The sequence below is a fragment of the Lynx canadensis genome, chromosome A2, assembly GCF_007474595.2.
Source record: "Lynx canadensis isolate LIC74 chromosome A2, mLynCan4.pri.v2, whole genome shotgun sequence".
In the NCBI taxonomy this organism is placed as follows: Eukaryota; Metazoa; Chordata; class Mammalia; order Carnivora; family Felidae; genus Lynx; species Lynx canadensis.
The window spans coordinates 153,833,735-153,856,006 of NC_044304.2; the positions used below are offsets into that span (position 1 = coordinate 153,833,735).

General features: G+C 43.6%; 2 protein-coding genes, 1 long non-coding RNA gene and 1 other non-coding gene across 6 annotated transcripts in view; 3 read left to right on the forward strand and 1 right to left on the reverse strand.

Moving 5' to 3' along the window:
• Positions 1-343: 343 nt before the first annotated feature.
• On the reverse strand, positions 344-7,931 carry LOC115501998. 2 transcript variants are annotated; one of them, XR_004343317.1, is made up of 3 exons: positions 7,827-7,931; positions 4,650-4,932; positions 344-1,067 (listed from the first exon to the last, which is right to left on the reverse strand). It is a non-coding gene; the product is annotated as an uncharacterized LOC115501998 (long non-coding RNA). The 2 variants fall into 2 exon arrangements; XR_004343316.1 differs by lacking the exon at positions 344-1,067 and adding an exon at positions 1,809-2,057.
• A 448-nt stretch (positions 7,932-8,379) lies between these two features.
• Positions 8,380-8,452, forward strand: TRNAR-CCU. The gene has a single exon. It is a non-coding gene; the product is annotated as a tRNA-Arg (tRNA).
• A 510-nt stretch (positions 8,453-8,962) lies between these two features.
• Positions 8,963-12,950, forward strand: FMC1 (formation of mitochondrial complex V assembly factor 1 homolog). The gene is made up of 2 exons (XM_030308549.1): positions 8,963-9,200; positions 12,460-12,950. The coding sequence occupies exons 1-2, from the start codon at positions 9,057-9,059 to the stop codon at positions 12,661-12,663; spliced, it is 348 nt and encodes a 115-aa protein (XP_030164409.1). The 5' UTR covers positions 8,963-9,056; the 3' UTR covers positions 12,664-12,950.
• Positions 12,951-20,779: 7,829 nt separating this feature from the next.
• LOC115509245 (putative RNA-binding protein Luc7-like 2) overlaps positions 20,780-22,272 on the forward strand; it is a 57,567-nt gene continuing 56,074 nt past the window's right edge. The window contains exon 1 of one of the 2 annotated variants that reach the window (XM_030308543.1): positions 20,780-21,175. In XM_030308543.1, the coding sequence (XP_030164403.1) occupies positions 21,115-21,175 (61 nt within the window). In that variant the 5' untranslated portion in view covers positions 20,780-21,114. The remainder of the gene's footprint in view (positions 21,176-22,272) is intronic. The other variant, XM_030308541.1, reaches the window with a different exon arrangement.

A 22,272-nucleotide genomic window follows, 5' to 3' on the forward strand; every position in this document is an offset into this window, starting at 1 on the left:
GTGGCTCCCTTTGCTGTCAGCTCTGTCATGCTCTGAAAAAGTGTTTTTATGTGTTTGTTAAAATTTCACTCAGTGCTTAAGGCGTTTTATATTGAGAGATTTCTCTGCACGCCTAATCTTTCATAATGTCAAAAACAAAAGTCCTGTATGTATTTTGTATAAGCTCATTATCTATGTAAATATATAATATGCAAACATTAGTATTGAATATGAAATTATAATATATATGCTACTTAGCATTTAATTCTATATGAACTGTACATTCACATAAGCTAATTATCTATGTAAATATATAGTATGCAAACATTAATATTGAATATGAAATTATAATATATATGCTACTTAGTACTTAATTCTACATGAACTGTACATTCACAGTCCATTTCATAAGTCAGACTCTTGCAGATCACCTACAGCGCATCAGGTGTCCTGATGTAAGAACAGGAGTTCCATAAGGAGGAGGGGTTGACAATGGTGACTTCATTTACTAAAACGGGACTCTTTCTGTGTCAGTTTCACCAGAAACCCCAAAGGCTGAGAACAAAACCATAGGCGCCAATCTGTCCACATTCTAAAGGGAGGAGGAGCCAGATCACCTATGCACCCACCCTAAGAGGTTGTGAAATGGACCCCGGGAACCGCTAGCTCAATACTGGGAAGGATTAGCTCGGCATCCACCTCAGGCTATGGAAGAGAATGTCAGAGGATTTCTTTGGAAGTAGCTGTCTGTATGCTGGACGTTTCCCCTTCTCCCCAAGCAGGGGAGGGTGGAGGGTGCTCCCTCTTTGCTTCGTGCCAAATGAGGGGGCGCTTCAAGAGGACCACCTGGGGAGTTTGATACAGCCTGCGGAGTTTCAGGAACAAAGGGACTGGTGTCTGACTTCTTCCTAAAGTCTGAAGACAAACTGTCGGCGGCTAGCTCCTTGAGAAGACAGAAGAGGAGAGAAGACTGCGCTCCAAATGGCTTGCACGCCCCAAGTTCCTGGGTTCCCGAAGGCTTGCTGTGCTTCTTGAGAGAGGCAGGCAGGTTTGGCCATTTCAAGAAGGAGTCCAGCCAAAGGGAACACCTGGAGGGAGGAGATGACATCAGTGGCAGGGAGGCTGCTGGAGACCGAGGGGCTGGGGCAGGCACCCTAGGGAACTAGAGACGGCATGGCCCACAGGGGGACGACAGGTGCGAGATCCCCAGTGATGGACGGAGACTCGAGAACCCGTGAGGAAGCGCCTGTGGGACAAGCAGCCATGGCTTCTCCTACTCCCAGGGGACACCGGCGCCAGCTTACAACTCAGCCACTCACGTGAGACTTACCCCCTCTCCTTCCCCTGCGGCCACACGAGAGCAGGCCCGGAACAGCCACGAGTGGGAAGAGGTCCTGTGTGAGAAATCAAAATGACGCTGACCGTGACCCCCGTTCTCCCTCAGATTTCCGGGCCGGGGAAGGGAAGAAGTTTTAAAATTAACTGACATTTGAAGTTTTGATCGATCACTCGATGAGACTTGTTGATAGCCAGAACAAGAGACTATTTCTGAAATGATGATGATGATGACAACTCTTTGGCCTGTTTGTTACTTTGCAGAGACTGGAAAAGCTGTAAATTTCATCCAGGCACACGGGAGACCAAACCATGACCTCAGGTTTGTCGGGGCATTCACGAGAAAACAAAGTTACTTTCTTTTTACACAAGTCTGGCTTGTTCCAGGAACAGGTTGCCTTTGAAGAGGTGACCAGCCGATCAGGGGGATGGAGACGAGATGTTGGCCAGGTCCTCCAGCCCTCGCGGCTCACTTTCCAGCCGGCAGTCTCACCTTGTCAGTGAGGAGTCTTATTGGGTAAAGTCTGGGGTTTTAATGTTTTACAGACTGGACTTTTTTTTTTTTTTTTTTTTCCCAAACCAAAGCAAAACCGCCAATTGTCCTGTTATCTCTTGGAAGAGCTGCGTGAACTGCCGCCGATCTCATGCTGGAAAGGAAGCCTTCAGCCAGGAGGTCCGCAAGCAGCAGGGGTTGAGAGGGATACATCGCGGCTCTCTCTGCCTGCATCTACGGGTCAGCTCGCCTGTTAACAGTCACATTTGCTCCTGAGTATTATAACGTACTGAGCTGATATGCTACAGGATGTCATCAGTTAGGTTAATTGGATGAAAAGTAATACCTTTACATGGAAGAAACTATTACGTAATGCAAAATAGTCATGAAAATCCCGTACACCACAAAGAGACCGAGTGATTCGCTTGCTGCAAAGTATCTACCAGAGTTGCCAAACTTAAAAATGGCTATTTTTCGTTTACAGAAGTGTTTCTCAATTGCTCTCCTTTTCTGTGACGAGAGGAGGCTATCAGGAGTGTGCTGCCCATGAGGTCTGCAGTCTGTTTTTTGACAGCCCGCACTCATTCCCATATCCCTCTGTGTCATGCTGTCTCTGTGTCACAGGGACTGGACCTACGGGAACTACATCTCCCGAACTCCTTTGCCTTCCAGGTTCTGGATGTCACTTCTTTCTGCCAGGGTATTCATGTGAGATTTTTGTAGGTGGGAGGAGAAAGTGGTGTTATTTTTTTCTCTGGCAGCACCTTGCAAAGTGGGTAGGTCCCGGGAGAGCTGAAGCTCCGCCCCAGCCTCTAGGTGACCTGTCAGCCGGCGCGTCAGTACTCGGCTCAGCTCTGATGAGCAAAGGGGGCGCCCTGCATTCTTCTGACCTGGGTGACGGCAGCGACCTTCTAGTGACTGCTTAGAACTGCTGAACCTTCGTGGCAACTTCCCCAAACTCCGGCAGTCCTTCCCATAGTGCCGCAAGCATCCCAGTGCCCTGCACTCAGTTCCTGTTTGCTTGAACAGCCTGCAGTGGGTTCTCTCTTGGTGACTGACCCCTGATGGTCACAGCGCCTACCTAGCTGATATTGTGAGAGAAACGAACATGCCTAATGGGTCTCGTTGAGTTAAAAGTAAGTTTTTAAAGTGATGAATGAGGCCCTGACTGCCTCTTTAAAAGAAATTCATGCTATGAAGAGAGAAATTTAAGAATCGATCTTGAGAAATATTTATCACTATGTGATTCTGTGGCCCCAAATAATGTGTTAAACCAACATTTTCAAAATATTGAAACGTATTGAATTGCATTGTTTTCAATAAAGGAAACAATAATCTTTCTTTACTGAGAGAAATTAGGACGTTTTTTACTGTTAATAAATAAAATAAAAATATTTTCCAAATATTGTATATTTCATTTTTTTAAAAGCATCCTTTTAATTCTGTTTTGTGCATAGTTTCAATGTACGTGCTACATTCATGCAGTAGTGCATGTGTATGGTTTAAAAGTAAATACAAAGAATTATGGGGGAGGCACAAGATTTTTACCGCTATTGATACACCATCAAAAAAGTTTAGAGGGGTTGCCTGGCTGGCTCAGTCAGTAGAGCATGCGACTCTTGATCTCACAGTCGTGAGTTCAAGCCCCATGTTGGGTATAGGGTTTACTTACTTACATAAATGAATGAATGAATGAATGAATGAATAATAAAGTACTATCATTAAAAAATTAGAAATCAGTGCTTGGGACACACATCTAAAGTATCACAACTGATGGAAGCCAGCAGCTACACATATATATTCTCTCAGATATACCCTCTTTCATTGGTCCTGGCTCTTTCCCACCAACAATTTCCCCGGATTCCTGTGTGGCTGACTGGCTTGGCTACCCAGCTACAGTTGCAAAGTTAAGACTGAACGCTCTGGGTCTGTTCCCACAGTTTCACTGGCCACAGAAAACATCCTAGAATCCCTTCCTCCTTCACAGAGCTTGAAGGACCAGAATGGTATCCTCACAACGGTTGGGGAATGGAGGTTGGGTCTCTACTTAAAAGCATGGGCACTAGGGTGCCTGTGTGGCCCAGTTGGTTAAGTGGCTGACTCTTGATTTCACCTCAGGTCCCCATCTTGGGGTCATGAGTTCAAGCCCCATGTTGGGCTCCATGCTTAGCATGGAGCCTACTTTTAAAAAAGTATGGGCGGGGCGCCCGGGTGGCTCAGTCGGTTAAGCGGCCGACTTCGGCTCAGGTCATGATCTCGAGGTCCGTGAGTTCGAGCCCCGCGTCGGGCTCTGTGCTGACAGCTCAGAGCCTGGAGCCTGTTTCAGATTCTGTGTCTCCCTCTCTCTGACCCTCCCCTGTTCATGCTTTGTCTCTCTCTGTCTCAAAAATAAACGTTAAAAAAAAAAAAAAGTTTTAAAAAAAAAGTATGGGCACTGTCCCACCCCAACACATACACACACACAAGCTGACTATGCTTACACCATTTGCGTTTCTGCTCAAATGTCACCAAGCCAGTGAAGACATCCCTGAACACATTATAAAGCAGCAGGTCCCAAACCCCTGCCCCAGTTTTACTTTTCTCCATAGCACTCATCACCATTTGGTAAGTTTTGCTTTACCGGATTATTGTCTGTCTTCCCCTTTCTAGAACGGAAACTTCACTGAGTATCAAAGCTTTACCTACTCCGCTTGCTTTTGCTTCCTCAGCATTTGGAAGAGTGACGGACTCATGGCAGATGCTCACTAAAAATTCAAAGAATGATAAAATACTCGCTTTTCCCAGCCACCCTTGACCAAAACAGGGGGACATGACCCAGGCCATGCTCATCAGAAGTACTCACCCCAGAAAGGGACTCTTAGGAAAATACTTCATCCATTCCGGCACAAGTGAGAGCAGAGAAACCAGCCAAAACCAGTGTCCCGGAGCAGCAGCTTTGGTGCTGGCGCCCAGTCCCTGTCCATGGTCATTGTGTCTGCATCGTGAAGCTGTAGCAATTATGCCTGGTGGTGTTTTCACTGGATCAGATCTGGGGCAGGATAGTGGGTGAGGTTTCTGAGCCTGGTCTCTGGCCTTACTAGGAAATTCTGAAAATTATCCAGCATCTTTTTTTTTAATGTTTATTTCTGAGACAGAGAGAGACAGAGCATGAACGGGGGAGCGGCAGAGAGAGAGAGAGAGAGAGAGAGAGAGAGAGACACAAAATCAGAAGCAGGTTCTGGGCTCTGAGCTCTCAGCACAGAGCCCGACGCAGGGCTCGAACTCGCAAACCGTGAGGTCATGACCTGAGCCGAAGTCGGTCGCTCAACCGACTGAGCCACCCAGGCGCCCCACCCAGCATCTTTTTAATAAAAATCCTTTTTCTGCTGTAACTTTAAAAATGATTTAATAGGCTTTGGAGTCAGATTGCCTGAGGCCAAATACCGGTTTTCCACAGACCAGTTAATAATGTTGACTAACCCATGGAGCTATTCTGAGATTATTCCCACATTTCTAAGTGGGAAAAATCAGTACTACCTCATAGGATTGTGTGTGGCGAAGGTCAAATGGGACATTGCCTGCAAAGTCCTCCGGGACGCAGTTCACACATTTGCAACCCTAGGCTATGTAAGGCCAACAGAAGTGTTCTGTTTGGTAATTTATTGTTTTTAACTCGATTGCTAACGTTGAAAAGTCAGGGCACTGCATAAAAATGCTGGATTTACAACTACTGAAAAATCAGAAGCTCTGGCAACACTGGGTCCACGTGCCGACTTCACACCAATGAGACTGAGCCGAAAGCGTCCAGCTCCTTTGCGGGAAGTAGCCGCCCACCTGGCCTGATTTATTCTTGTGTTACCTGCCTGGTCTCTGCTGTAGGGTTTCGGGGTTGTAGCCCTGTAACTAGGAATAGAAAGATTTTCTAAAGCTGCAAAACCGAGAAATTTGGCTAAATCGTCTCTACAAACTTTTCCAGACTGATTCGGTGTTTTGTTGCTGCACAGTAATTCCAAAACTTAGTGGAATTATTCCCACACAACAGCCATCTTATCATCTTCAATGATTCTTCGGGTTAACTGGGTTTAGCAGGGCAAATCTCTGCTTCAGCTGACACTGGCAGAAACTGTGGACATCTGGACATTCGAGATGGCTTATTCACATAGTTGGCAATCGGTGCTGTCAGACGAGAGCTCACCTGGGTCTATCCCAGTAGCCCTCCTTGTGCCATGGGGTTTTCATAGCATGGTAGCTAGACAAGAAGCAGGAAGTGAAAGTTGCCGGTTTTAAGACCTGGTGTTCTACAGAAGTTCCAGAATGTCACTTCTGCTACATTCTATTGGTCAAAGGTAGTCACAAAGCCAGCTCAGATTCAAGAGAGGGAAGGGTACATGGGACAGGAAATAAGCTTCACCTCTTGATGTAGGGAGCAACATATGTATAAAAAGAGAAGACTGCTGGAGGGCCATCTTTGGAGACTAATGGCTACATATACATATACACAAACATTTCATGAGTATTCACCCTTTCCTAGTGTAAGAATGGCCTAGAGAAGAAGAGTCTCTTGGCCACGCAGTAAAAAGGAACTCACAATTAGTTATTGCCCGTATCACAACATATCAAGTTATTGAAGACCTACTTCCAAAACATTCTCCCAATTCCTCAGAGCTGGTTTAAATTCGCTACATTTTAGAAAGCTGGTTAAACAAATTTATATTGGTAAATAACAAAAATTCAGCCGAGTAAATTTGAAAGATCTAATCAACTTCGGAATCAGGCAGCATCCCCTCTAGCAAGTATAGGGGAGTTCCAAAGGGCTACAGAAAAGGAAAAGTTTTTAAAGGTAGAGAGTTGAAAAAAGGAAATTATTAGCTAAGAATCCATTGTTTTAGGCAAGGTTGCCCTCCTAAGGGGAACGGATGGGGTCTATCAGTAAATGTCTCAATGCTGACCAGGAAATTTCTGCATTGACTGGTTACAGGTTCCATTTGTGGGGGGGGGGGGGGGGGGGGCTAGGTGTTAATTCTTGGTTTAGTGACTTTCGGGCTTAACTAAACGACACCATTTTTGGCCTGTGGTTTTTCTCTTTAACAAGGTTCAGAGAAGAATAACTGATAGCATTCTCCCCAGCCCCTACTGCAGATGAGATGTGCCTTTTATTTTTATTTATTTATTTAAATGAAATTTATTGTCAAATTGGTTTCCATACAACACCCAGTGCTCATCCCAAAAAATGCCCTCTTCAATACCCATCACCCACCCTCCCCACTCTCCCATCCCCCATCAGATGTGCCTTTTAAAATCAGATACTTGTGAATTATAGGTTGATAAATATTTTATGAATGCCACAGGGAGAAATTAATTCACTCATATGAAGTCATTCTAGTCTGGTTTCCTCTAAGGTCGATTCTGGAGGTGTCAGGATTCCAGCCAGAGTATGAACCTTAAAGTTACCTTAAAGTTGGCCACTGTTCTCCAGACAGGGACCTAGGAGGAGGGACCTATTAAGAGTGGGAAGTAGGAGTCTGCGCGGTTGCATCCTGATTCACGGGAAAGATAATGAAACGGAGACACAGGTAATCCACACGTAAAAGGAAAGATTAACATGTCATCTAGAGAATCTAGAGGAATGCACAGGTGAAATAAATCATTTTCGCTTTACCATACTGACCACAAAGGCCTAAAGCAGTGTCTGACCTAGACTTCTCAAGGAAACTGGAAGCCCGAAAGGTAAATATTAATACAAATGGCTAAACTTCAGGCGGAGAAAATAAGACAAAGGGAGGCGAGGAAGACAGAGAAGTTGAGATACCTGGCGCAGAAAGAGTGTGAGGAAACGACTAGTGAGAGATGACGGTTACGATACAGGCAAGTCTCCGGGGCAATGGAGAGCCACTGCGAGATTTTAAACGAGGAATTAAGGTCGCTGATAACTCAAGAAACCCAAGTTATACAATTAGACACAGAATCAGAAAAAGAACTACTAATTATTTCTAATTAACTAATTCCTAGCGAATTAAATAATAAATTCCCGCTGTCCTACGTTCATCTCTGACGGGGCAATTCAGAAGCTACACATTCACAACTCGCCAATGCCTCTGCGGAAACGGCCTCACCCCTACAACCGGAAACAGAAAGTGACCGCTGCGGACGCCACCTAACGGCGTGCTGGAGCCAAGCTAAGTGGGAAAGCCGCACCACCGGAAGGGGCCGGCCGTTTCCGGTAAAAATCCGACCCAGCCGCAACTCAGAGGGCGAGTCTCCGAGATTCGGCCAATGTGCCCCGAGCGCTCGGCTCCGCGACATCGTATGCCCGCTTTTGCGCAGGCGCGGGGTTACCGGGCAGGCAAACGCGTACGCAAAACCGTGCGCGCGCCCGTCCTCCGTCCGGCGCATCGGTGCTGATTCGAGGGTAAAGCCTTTGGAGCTGGAACGCGGACTCTTGTTCTCTGAACTACAACTCCCAGCATGCCTCACCCCTCATAGTGGTACTAGGTGTGGTTTCTCAGGATAGGTTAAAAGGAGACCTAAGTGACGATGACGTACCAAAGAGGAAAAAAAATTGAATACGTTGTTGGAGCGCCTCGCTCACAGAAGCCCCAGTGGCCTAATGGATAAGGCATTGGCCTCCTAAGCCAGGGATTGTGGGTTCGAGTCCCATCTGGGGTGGCGAGACTTTTGTCTTGAAAAGGATTTTTGCTACTCAAAGAACTATACCGAAATATGCTAACTTAATTTTACCTTTTAAAAATGGGAAGTATACGTGTCGTTTTCCTAAGTGTTGGGCTACTGCTTGAGAGAATAAGCATATTCCATTTCCTTCTTCTGAGCCACCACAGTGCCGTAAGATTTCTGGAAAGTCAGTGCTCTGAATTCTGATATCCCCTCTGGGTATCTTTCGTATTCTAGTTCAAATCAACATCCATTCCCACCAGGCCCACTTATTGTCGAGACTCCGCGGTCAGTTAATGACGTCTTAAATGACGCAGTCACCAAAGACCCTCCTTTCCTCTAGCCCGGCCTTTCTCGGTGTTTCTTAAGGAACTTTGAGTCAGTTACACTCGGCTTTCGTTTGCTTCTGTCTTAACTCCTGAGGGCGCCTCTCGGCGTTTGATTAGTAAAGCTGTGCGGAGAAGGGAAGTGAGACATTCCACTACTCGGCGATCGAAGGGGGGACCCGGCAGTGTGGGTCCGACCGTACCATTAAGCAGCTGGGCGGGGGTGAGGGAGTTAGAGGAGCGTAGCGCGCCATTGGGCACCACGCTCCGAGGACATGAAAATGGCGGCCTTAGGGTCGCCGGCACGCACTTTACGAGGCCTTCTACGGGAGTTGCGCTACATGAACGCGGCCACTGGCCGACCCTATCGCGACACTGCAGCCTATAGGTACCTCGTGAAGGCTTTCCGTGCGCATCGGGTACGGAAGCCCGTGTCCGGGTGCTCCAGCGGCCGTTCCCTGAGGAAGGAAGGGGGAAGGGGGTGAGATCTAGCTGGGGGGTAGGGAGCGTCTGGCCTCAGCCCCTGCATTTCTGAAACCGACCCTCCCACCCAGCCCTGGTTCTGGCCAAGCTTACCCAGGCCCTAGTCCTTGGTCTATGGCCTAAGCCCGGGGACTAACCAAGGAGCGGGGATTTCATTGGCTGGTCTTTTGCAGGTGCAGAGGACAAAGTCAGAGCCTTGGGAAGTGGAGGGGATGGGGCGGGGATTGGTAAAGGAGAGATGCACTTGATGGAGAGTGTAGGGTCACTAGCCGCAGCCATCTATCAACCACTCTCCTCATCCTTCCCATGGTAGTTATTCTAAAAACCATTTTTTTGAGGCGGAAAATAACTGTAATAAGATGAGGAATATTAAGAATTTGGCAGGAACCGTGTTTCACTTATGTTGTATTTCATTCCCCATTTAAAGGAAATGGTGGCTGTGGAGCTGAACTAGAGAGATCTGTAATGACATTGCGCTATCACAACATTAATGTGATATCTGACCAGATATATTTTTTCCTTCTGTAGCAGATAAATATGAACATATGGGAAGCTATCCTTGGGAAATTCCTTTGTGAACTCCACACTCCATATTCCCGTTAGGCAAGATCGGGTGAAGATGTTTTATTTTTCTTTTTTTTTTTTTTTTTTTAATTTTTTTTTAATTTTTTTTTTTCAACGTTTATTTATTTTTGGGACAGAGAGAGACAGAGCATGAACGGGGGAGGGGCAGAGAGAGAGGGAGACACAGAATCGGAAACAGGCTCCAGGCTCCGAGCCATCAGCCCAGAGCCCGACGCGGGGCTCGAACTCCCGGACCGCGAGATCGTGACCTGGCTGAAGTCGGACGCTTAACCGACTGCGCCACCCAGGCGCCCCTAGATGTTTTATTTTTCAAATGGGGCAACTGAGGCTCAGGGACCCCGTGCGAGGACTTGTATAGGAACAACTAGAAGTTAAATTCCCAAATAATCGGTCTTCCATTTAATAGCTGTCTTTAGAGTTACGGATTGGGCTTTGAAGGAAGTTGCAAGCTATCTCCAAAATAGTACGTTGGAGAGTCATCTTGGGCTTTAGGGTAGGAAACTGTCTTTTGAGCAATGTGGGAAAAGGGAGAACCAGGATCCTGTTGAATCTTTAAGCTATGGAAGTTAGAATGCATTATGTTAGAACTAAAATGCAAACGTTTTTACCTTTTTATCAAGATAGATATATATATATATATATATATATATATCTCAAGATTATATATATATAATTTTATCAAAGTAAGCGCTATACCAACGTGGGGCTAAAATTCAAAAACTTTTTAAAGGCCACAGTGTTAGGGACTTCTAGGAACTTGGCTAAAATGATGAATCAGATGCACACGGGTCCTGTCTTTTAAGAAGTTTACGAAGAACCCTACAAGAAAGCACTTGGAATAAGAAAGTGCTAAGAGCATAAACAACAGGAGGTCCTTGTATAAAGAAGGATTTCAGGAGGAAACTAAGCAGGGACCTGATATGTAAATTGGAGTTTGCAAGCAAATGGGGGTTGGGGAAGATGAGGTCCAGGTCGAGAAGCTGCACAACTGAAAAGCCCAGAGGTGAGAACAGACATTTGAGACTGGTTGAAGCTTAAGGTGTGGTAGGTGAAGTAGAAGTTGTGGTAGGCAGGAACTTATTAAACTTCATTGTAAATGTAATGGAAGGTCATTCTAAGATTTTTAAGATGACATGATTATAGCTGTACCACCTTATGGGGGCATTATTGCTCTTGAGAGGCTCTCAAATTTTGTGTAAATTCATGTTACAAGTTTCAGAAACACAGCAAGGATATGAGGAATGGTTTGTTTCCTGCTGGCTCAGAGCTAGCTCAATAACCCATTTTCTATGCCCATTTTCTCCATCCTTTCCCTTAACTGAAGGGGTTCAGTTAGGGAGGAACCTCTGCCTTCTCCTCTGAGAAAAAAAAAATTTTTTTTTTTTTTTCACTTGATTTCATTTGGTCTCTTGTGATTCATATACTGTTTATATATTGCTGACCCTTCTGTCCTGACTCATGATTCAGGCTTAGCTGAATCATGGCCTACACTAACAGAATTCTTGTTTCCAATCTTTATCAGTTTTGGTGTTTATTATAGAAATGGATGTTAACCTTTTTTAAAAGTTTGACATTGGTGTTGTTCATTCACAGATTTTTACTTATAAAAAGTTAACTGATTAAAGCAGATAGTTCTTTTTTTGAGCAGCTTATGAGTGTTATTTTCACATATGTGATCTGCAGATCTTTTTTTGTATGTGTGATGTGCAGATCTTAAACCACACTTTCTGGTTTTCAGATTCCAACTCTACATATTCAAGTAAAGAAAGGTCAAAGGGGTTTACATAGGCAGTGGTACACAGAGGTTAATCTACATTTAGAGAAACACAGGGCTCCTTAAGTATTTTAAGCTATGTACACATCTCTGTCTCACCTTTTCTTCCTTTTCTCACAACTTCAGAACGCAAAGTTAGTCAAATAAAGGACAGTGTACTAAATCTGGGAATTAATTGTGATGAAGAAAAAACAAGTTTGGAATTATTGGCGACTTGTGAATGGATATCATTTCTAGCTACTTAACAGTTATCAGAATATGGGTTTTTCAGATGGATAAGTAAATTATAATGAATAGATGCATATTAATTTTATATATAAAGGCTTCATTTTGTTACCTTGAGGACAAAGCTATTATTTTTCAGACAAAATGGTTTTACTTTTCATTGAAATGATAATCATATACCACCTTGACCAAAGTCAGAAATATAAAAATCAGACTCATTTGTTTGAAGGGGAGAAAGTTCTATACACCTTAGGCGACATTAATGATTATAGTTTCCTATCTCTGCCAGTAACCAACTATTGAGCCCCTCTGGGCTTTAGTTTCCTCATTTGTAAAACAAGAGTGTTGAAATGACTTTTTCAGTTATTAAAATATGAGGACACTCAATGAAACTCCTCTGTGAAACTCCTTGTAAACTTCCTCTTCAGTTAATTAGAGGTCAGGTTCCCTAATCAACAGTGTCTCTACATATGTAATTAGTATATACATATGCATGTTTATATTTCCTCTGTGCAGTTTACTTCCATTCTAGAGAATGCTTATTAGATCTCTCTGGCTCTGTATCTGTAGCTGGGCTGTTAATAAAGTATGTGACCTTGCTGCTTCTCCAGGTTACCAGTGAGAAGTTGTGCAGAGCCCAACATGAGCTTCATTTCCAAGCTGCCACCTATCTCTGCCTGCTACGCAGCATTCGAGAACACGTGACCCTTCATCAGGAATTTCATGGCAAGGGTGAGCGCTCAGTGGAGGAGTCTGCTGGCTTGGTGGGTCTCAAGTTGCCCCAGCAACCTGGAGGGAAGGGCTGGGAGCCATGAGAATGGAGAGATGCCTTGGATGCTGCCTTCATACAAGAACTTAATCATTTCTATGTATTTATCATTAAATTTGTTTCTAAGTTTAGGGTTTTTCTCTAATTTTGTCAACTGAGTGTTTCTTAGGTTTTATTCTTACTCAGTGAATTTACCGAACTTCTTACATTAGGCTGATTGATGCTCTTCATTTTTTTAAAACTTTATTATTTTTATTTTTAAAGTATACAAACCTATTGTGTTAAGTAATTCAAATGGTATAGAATATCAAATAAAAGCTTCCTTTTCTTTTCCCTTGTCCCTCCCTTCTCCCATCCCTGTTAACTGGTGAGAAATGTTGCTAACAGTTTGGTGTGTGTCTTTCCAGCTATTTCCTGTCCTTATACAAGCATACAATTATATTTATGCATGCCCGCACACGTGCACACACACGCACACTTTAGTACAAAACACAAAAATATGATGTGTGTTAAGTTTCTGACAGGAAACAGGTGGCATACTCAATTAAATAGGGCTGCTGAGGAGAGTTAATGAAGGGGTAAAGATGCGATGCTCCTAGAGGCTAGCAACATAGGCTGAGTTGACCCTTAGGTGTAGGAATATGACCACCACTCAACTGCAGGCTGCAGAGAGGAAGTCCAGGGAGAGGGAGATGGAATGAGCATAGTGACTTATGCCTTCTAATCTGTCAAATTGTTATTCATCTTGAATTCTCTATCAGGGTAAAGGGCTCCCAACCACACACTTGGCTGACCGAGTAAACTACCTGGGCTTCATTCTGTATTCCTGACTCTTCTTAGTCTCCATATCTAGTCAATCAGCAGTTTTTGCTTCTGCAATGGCTCTGACATCCCACCCCCTCACCCCCCCCACCCGCCCCCGTCTCTTCATTGCCTCTCTTCTTGTTCAAGCACTAACAGTCTTTTGTCTGAACTACTAGTCTCCTAAATGGTCTTTTTGCTTCTAACATTCTTCAATAGAAATTACTCTTTCTGTGAACTACCAGTGGTTATCTGTGACCACTTTGTGGCCTAGGTTGGTTTCTTGTAGGCACGTCTTACAGCTTCTTTTTCCCTGGACTCAAGCTCCTGAAGAGTAAGGGCCAGTCTCATGCATCTTTGTAGGCTCCAAAGCACCATCCATGGTGACTTACACGTAGCATTGTTCCATATTCTGAATACATAGCTCAGTACTACTCGCTAGGAGTATAATCTGAACAGAACTATTCATAAAGCATTCCAAACACCATCTCTTCTAAGAGATCAACATAAAAACAATAGTATTAAGAGGTCAAACAAGCATTTATTCAATTAACAGATCAAAAAACTGGAAAAAAAAATTTTTTTTTTTTTAAGTTTTTTTTTCAACGTTTATTTATTTTTGGGACAGAGAGAGACAGAGCATGAACGGGGGAGGGACAGAGAGAGAGGGAGACACAGAATCGGAAACAGGCTCCAGACTCTGAGCCACCAGCCCAGAGCCCGACGCGGGGCTCGAACTCACGGACCGCGAGATCGTGACCTGGCTGAAGTCGGACGCTTAACCGACTGCGCCACCCAGGCGCCCCAAAACTGGAAAAATTTAACACACTTTGTTTCCCATTTTATTTCATGAGCATGAGTGTATTATTATTTTAATGTTTATTTTTGAGATAGAAAGTATGAGTGGGGGAGGGGCAGAGAGAGAGAGGGAGGGAGAGAATCTGCAGCAGGCTCCATGCTGTCAGCCCAATGTCCGATGCGGGGCTTAAATCCACAAACCGCAAGATCATGACCAGAGCTGAAGTCAGAGTCTCAACTACTGAGCCGCCCAGGCGCACCAGGTATGAGTACATTATCTGAAGATGTCTTACTTTTATAAAATAAAGAAAGCAAAAGGACTAGGGTATGTTGATGTTTTGATTTCCTTTGTTGTTACGATATCATATATACAATAAAGTTTGGGGTGCCTGGGTGGCTCAGTTGAGCATCCGACTTCGGCTCAGGTCATGATCTCATAGCTATTGAGTTCGAGCCCCACGTCAGGCTCTCTGCTGACAGCTCAGAGCCTGGAGTCTGCTTTGGATTCTGTGTCTCCCTCTTTCTCTGCCCCTCTCCTGCTTGTGTTCTCTCTAAATAAATAAACATTAAAGTTATAAAAAAAATAAAGTTTGAGGCAGAATTGCCTAACCAGGGTAAGATATTTATTATGGGTTTGAAGTGATAGAGATAGGTTTTAACCCACTTTTGTAATTCACCAGCTGTGTTATCTTGGGCAGATTAGTTGACCTGAGTTTGTTCCCTCTTTTGTAAAATGGGAATGCCAACAAGGTGGTTGTATGTAATAAATACATAAAATACTTGCACAGTAAATAAGGAGTACTTGACAAAAAGAAAATCTTACTATTTTAATCATTTGACTATACTTTCCTTCTTTTATCATGAACCCTTCTCTAAACCCCATTGCCACCTATCTTCTGGATTATAGACAGGGTTTTTTTTACTTTGATTTGCTCAGGCAAATCTTTTTTAAATAGATTTTTAAGATTTTAAGTATTCTCCATGTCCAACGTGGGACTCAAACTCACAACCCTGAGATCAAGAGCTGCACGCTCTTCTGACTGAGCCAGCCAGGTGCCCCTGCTCAGGCCATTTCTATCCATGTATGTTCAAACCTGTACCTTTTACTAATGGTCTTACCAACAAGAATTTAATGCACTTATCAGTTTTAGAAATAGAAGGAAATGATTTTGGACCACAAGCTATTCAACTTTCTATCTTGGGAGTTCCAAGAACTGAGGTTTTTGCACTGTGTTAATTTGCTGCTCTAGTGTTTGATGTGCTACATGCTTTGTCACATTCCTTTACTTTGCTGTCTCTTTTACCCTCGCTCCTTTATTTTCAACTGCTTCCTCTCACTGAATTATATAGTAGCATTTAAATATGTTCCAGGCTCTTTCATCTAAAAACATACTCAACCTCTTGCACAAATGCCTTTTCAGTTACTACCTCTTCATTTAAAATATGAAATAAGCTGTACTGAAGTATAATATAATAAATATATCCATTTTAAGTGTGCAGGCCAATGAATAATGACAAGTGAATACATCTGTGTAAGAACCACCCCGTGAAATTTAAAGAACCTTTCTGTAACCCCCAAAAGTTGCCCTGTGCCCCTCTGAAGTCAATCCAGTTCCCTTTCCCCACACCTCCCAGGCAACCACTGACTTGCCTGCTGTCAGCAGAAATTAGTTTGGCCTGCTCAGGGATTTAATCCAAATGCAGTCATATAGTATGCACTCTTTTGAGTAGCATACTGATTTTGAGGTTAATAATCCATGTTGCATGTGTCCATTTTCTGCATTTTTCACTGCCCAATTATCCTCAATCCACTGTAGTCTGGTTTCTGCCCCTCTACCAGAACTGCCTTGCAAGCTTACAAATGACCTTCAGGTCACTAAACTCAGTGGATCATTCCTTATCTTGTTTGATGGGGTCATGAATTCATGACCCTGAGACGAAGATTCCCATGTTCTACTGACTGAGCCAGCCATGTGCCCCTCTAGGAAGCATTTGACACTATTCACCATTATTTTCTCATGGCTTCGAGGACCTCACATTCTTGTTTTCTTCTCTTGCTCTAGCCATTTGTCTTCAGTTTCGTCTTCTGCATATCCCTTATATATGTTGATGTTCCTCAGGTTCAAATCTAGGTTGTTACCTCAAACTTGGTATGTTTTCCCTGGCTTCAATTATCATCAACAGGCTAACTCCAGCCAAGCCCTCCTGTAAACCTGTATGTCCAGCTGCTTCACAGACAACACTTAGATGATTCAAAGGCATCTTAAATTCAGTGCATTCAAAATAGAACTTCATCATCTTCCCCTATAAATCTCTCTGCCACTGCCACTTGTGCCAGTTGCTCAAGCCAGAAAATGGGAGTCATTCTTGATTGCTTCTGCTCCTTCATACCCTCAGTTAAATCACCACTGAATTAATTAGATTCTACCTCCTAAGAATCTCTTGAATCTCTAATACTCTAGGTCCAGACTTCGTACCTCTTGTATCTCTTTCCAGAACCACTTTTGTCCCTTATAAATGTAGCACATAAAGACACATATTTGGCTTCAGGGCATTTTCCAGTTTTGTAGTAACAGCTTCAGTATTAAAACTGAGCTGTAGTTTTGGTGGGTTTGTAGGGTTAGGGATGCAAAAGGCAAAGTCTAGGGCCCTTCAAGGTAGGCACTCTAAAAATCCACATCCACTTGCATCTAGAATCCTCAAGTTCACCCTAAAGGATGAACTGTAAGCAAAAAGTCCTTGCTAGGTTTTCAGCCCAGATTTTTGTCATTTTGGTGGTCAAGAGGAATTGAGACCTTGAACTTGTATTATGGTGGTCTTTGACTAGTAAGGTCTTCAGTGACCGACAGAGAAAAATAAAAATCTTCTCTGGAGGAAGATATTAGATCTTAGGCAAGGGGCCCCTGGGTGGCTCAGTCGGTTAAGTGTCCGACTTCAGCTAGGGTCATGATCTCACAGTCCATGAGTTCGAGCCCTGCGTCAGGGTCTGTGCTGACAGCTCAGAGCCTGGAGCCTGCTTAGGATTCTGTGTCTCCCTGTCTCTCTGACCCTCCCCTGTTCATGCTCTGTCTCAAGAAAATAAACGTTAAAAAAATTTTTTTTTTAGATCTTACTTAGGCTTATACTATTCCCATACATATTTTTTCAGATACATGTTCAGCACATAAAGATAACCAGACACACAAGAAAACAAGACTCCAAAAGTGAAAAACAGCAGAAATAATAGACAACAGAAACAAAACTACAAAAAACTTCAGATAATTAGATTTAGTAAACTCAGATTACAAAACAATTATGTTCACTAAGTTCAAAGAATAGCCAGGCTTGAAAATTTTATCAAGGAACCAGAAACTATTTAAAAAAAAAAAAAAAAAAAAAAAGACACAGAAGACTTGAGAAAGAACTCAATACAAACTATAGAACTGAAAAAAATAATTCAATTTATGGATTTAGCAGCAGGCTAGATTCAGCTGAAAGGAGACTAGTGAACTATAAAATTTGTCAGAAAACAAAAGTACCAGAAGGCAGCTTGTCAAGACAAGGTAGAAAATGCAGAGTAAAGAAATCTAGACAATACATTGAAAATTGTCTAATAAACACTTATTTGGAGGTCTAGAAATTGATGAGTGAGAAACAGTATTTAAGAACAGCTAAACACTTCTTGGAATTGACAAAAAACAAGTTTACAGATTCTAAAAGCTCAATGAATCCTAAAAGCAGAAAAAAAAAATATATGTATATATATATATCTCCACACCCAGAGACATTATAGTAAAATTGCAGAAAACCAAGAGCAAAAAGAACAAAATTTTAAAGCAGCCAACTATCTGCAAAGGAGTAACAGGCTGAAAACTGACTTCACAGGACCAAAGTTAAGCAGAAAGATGGTGTGCACATGTTGAAGAAACTTCAAACCTAGAATTCTATACCCAATAAAAATACCCATCTAGAATTAAGAAAAGCAAAAGAGCAAGCTTTTAAGGCAAAAAATGGGACAGTTCCCCACGAGCAGACCAACACAAAAGCAAACTCTGAAGAGGTTAGGCAAACTCCATTAAAATGCTAGATAGTAAATATTTCAGTCTTGCTGGCCATACAGTATGTTCTCTGTCACAACTACTCAACAATGCTGTCGTAGTGCAACAGCAACCATAGACAATAGTAAATGAATGAGCCTGGCAGCATTCCAATGAACTATTCAGAAAAATGGGCAGTGGGCTGGATTTGGCCTGTGGGCTGTAGATTGCTGACTCCTGTCCTAAAGTTTAAACTTCAGACAAAAGGGAAATGATTCCAGATGGAAAGGCAGAGATTCCAGAAGGAATGAAGAAAAAAGAAAGTGGTAAATAGATGAGCATTACGTGAAGTTTAGCTTCAAAAAACACAGAACTGAAACACATATGATAACGGGCATACAACTTCAGGAGAGGTTAAAAGGAGTCTTCTTTGTGTTATCTGGAGGAAGTGAAAAGGTATTAAGAATGCCTATTTTGGGGCGCCTGGGTGGCGCAGTCGGTTAAGCGTCCGACTTCAGCCAGGTCACGATCTCGCGGTCCGTGAGTTCGAGCCCCGCGTCGGGCTCTGGGCTGATGGCTCAGAGCCTGGAGCCTGTTTCCGATTCTGTGTCTCCCTCTCTCTCTGCCCCTCCCCCGTTCATGCTCTGTCTCTCTCTGTCCCAAAAATAAATAAACGTTGAAAGAAAAAAAAAAAAAAAAAAAAGAATGCCTATTTTAACTTTTAGGGTAACTACTAAAAGAATAAAAATAAGATGAAACTTCCAAATTATTAGAATGGATGATTAAAAAGCAGGCAAGAAAGGAGAGAAAATTAACTAGATGAAACAAATAGGCAAAATAGAAGAGCTTTAAGACCAAATGAGTAATTACACAAATATAAATGAATAATTGCTTCAATGAAAAGAAAATATGATTATTAAATTAAAAAAAGCCAACTATATGATGTTTATGATACATTTAAAATGTAAACAACCACTGAATGCTGGGACACTGGATAGTTCCTCCAGTTGTGTCTCAGGTCCTCATCTTGTAATATAAAGAAGTTGAACTGTAAAAAAAAAAATAATAAATAAAATGTAAGCAACCAGAAAAGTAGAAGGTAAAAGATAAAAACTAAATTCTCATTAACACATAGATATTTCAACATGTTAGCTTACTTCCCTCCTAAGTTTTTCAGAAGATTATATATATATATATATATATATAAATATATATATGCCTCCCACTAAGACATGATAATTTGTACACTTTTATTGCGAATTGTGTTCAGTAATATTCTTAGTATTTGGAGTTGCTGGAATTTTGAATTCTTTGAATAATTGGAGGGAAACTATTTTGTCAGTTACAAAAGACAGCATAATTTAAAATTTTTTATTGGCCCAATATAGATTCAAAGTGATACTGGGCCTAGGGCTACTATTTTATGTTTTTTACTAATCTTGCGAATAAATTATAAGTTCCAGGCTGATGCATATAAATTTTTAATGAAAAAATTTTAGTTATTTCCTTCCCAAGTATCTAGGAAGTACCTAGGTCTCGTTTTAAAGAATTAGTATTTTACAAAAAAAGTGAAAATGCCAGGCTAAGCATTTTCTGCTAGCTCATTTAACCCTCACAATGCTGTATGTATTTATATCCACAAACATGAGATTACGAAATAAACTGCTGAAGGTTCCAGTTAGCAATTAGTCGACTAAGATTTTGAATCCAAGGTGATGGCAAGCTATGAACGCACAGGCTTTCTTTCCCGTTGGCAATGCTGCTGATACACTGAAAAGGCCTAATTCTTCAAATTTACCTCTTAAGCAGGAAAAAAAAGAAATTCTCTTAAAAAAAAAAAAAGATCACCTCCTTTCCTTTCTGAAGATACTGCTCAATTTTTATAGTTCCAAATTTAGACTAACAGCTTCCTGTTATAAATAATGATAATCTGAATGGGTTAGATCATCTGTTTCCTAGTGTATTAAGTTCAGGTGTTATTTCATGAAGGGAAACTACCCAGACGTCAGTTCTCCAGGGCTCCTTTTATAGAAGGTCAAGGCAGCAGTGGGGAAAAGGTTGAGTGTACGAGATTCTGGGCGGGCCCCTGAAAGCGAGTTAATCGGTCAGTGAATAGTCGTTAGAAACACGCCTGCATTAACTATTAAGATTGCTAACCTCAGTAGAACCGATCCGCATGGTCTCCACTTACTTTCGACTCGGGGTAACCCTCTGGCACATTTGCTAATTTGAGTCCGGTTCGCCAGCACAGCGTGCCGCGCGACCCTAGCCCACTTGCAGAAGGGTGCGTGTAGTTTGGCGCCTCGGGCGGATCTAGCTCGAGGGTCGTTTGATAAGCACTCTCGCGAGATCTGGGGGAAAGGGGCGGGCAAAGCCCGCGTGCACGCGCCCGAAAGCCGTTAGGGCGGAACCTCTCCCGGGCGGGGCGGGTGGAGCAAATACAGTTGGACGCCAGTTGGTGGAGCCCCCGCGGGAAACAACTAAGCGCGAGGAGCGTGCGCGCTCACGTCCCGGCGACGGTGGCGGCGAGCGGCGTCAGAGCTTGAAGGGGGGGCTGACGGCTTCTGGCGGGTGGCGGTGTTGGAGGCGAGAGCTTGCTTAGCCCGTAACGCTTCTGTCCCAGGACCAGACGGAGAGTGAGGGAACGAGGGTTGCTTTCGGGGGCTGCTGCTTTCCACTTACGCATCGTCGTGAGGAGCGCAGCCCGGACTCTCCTACTACAAGCCCTCCAGCTCCCTTTCCACACGCCTCGAGGCGGCGGCGGCGGCAACTGAGACAGCGTCTCACCTTCCCCCACCCCTTCCCCTGTCCCCCCCGCCCGAAAGGGCCCGGTCTGCGCCCCACCCCCGCCCGCCCGCCCGCCCGCTTGCTACGCCGCCGCCATGTCGGCGCAGGCCCAGATGCGCGCGATGCTGGACCAGTTGATGGGCACCTCCCGGGACGGTAAGTGTCTGCCAGTGCCCTGGGGGTGGGGGAGGGGAAGGGAAAGCGAGGGGAAGGGGCTCCGCGGGCGTACCTGGGCTTGCGTGTGTGGCTGAGTAAGGGGCTCCCAGATTGGTAACACGAGGTCCCGGCTCCCGTCCCATCCAATCAGGGTTGGGCAGGCGGGCTTGGGGGGCGGTGACCGAGCGGATTGGCGGGAACTGCTGCCAATGGGGTCAGACGGGGCCTGGAGGCAGAAAGGAGAGTTTGAGATTCAATGTTGACTTGTCTGGGATGGGGGAGCCCACGTCTCTGTTGGCGTAGTGGGGCATCCCGTCTTGTGGCTGATAAGGTACCGGTGGACCGCTAAAGCCTCCGCCCCTGAACTAATTCCTTCACCCAGAGCTTTGGGATCATCCCTCGCCGCCGCCCTCCCGAGCATCCAGAGACAACTGGCCGCCCCCTCCCCCCACCCCACCCCCGCCCCTTACCTGGGTCCGGAGGAAACCTTCACAGTGATTCCAGCCCCAGAAGTGCACTCTCGATCCCCACAGAAACAACCATTCTTATGGAAAAAATCTGACCCAAACCATGGTTTCTTGAAGTGGGTGTGTTTGGCCCCATTTTGTGAAAAGAAAAAATGTTATGGCCTGTTTTTTCCGAGAGACCTCCATCTTGTTAGAGAATTTAATAGAAGCTTTGTTCAGTAAATATTGACAAATCTTGCATGTGCCCCAAATAGAGCCATTTTGAAAATGTGGTGCCCAGTGAAATAGAATTGAGGGAAACAATCCTTTTAAGCACTTAGGTTAGAGTTTGTGTAGAAAATCACTAATTGCTGGATATCTTGTCATAAAGAATTTCTAATAAAAAGATGAAATGCTGTTGCTTTTTTGGTGATGATAATAACAGTGTATTCTCAAATTGAGCTCAAATCCATGCTATTTGCGAGGAAAGATGTAGTTTAGTACTTTCTCTTATAACAGCAAAACACTTGCTCATTTTTATATGTTGCTTGTTTAGGTAGATTGTTTCTTAGCCATTAAAGAAATGCTTTTTTCTTGAAAAGTTATTTAAATTGCTTGACGTAAGAGAAAAGGCACACTTATATTTTTAAC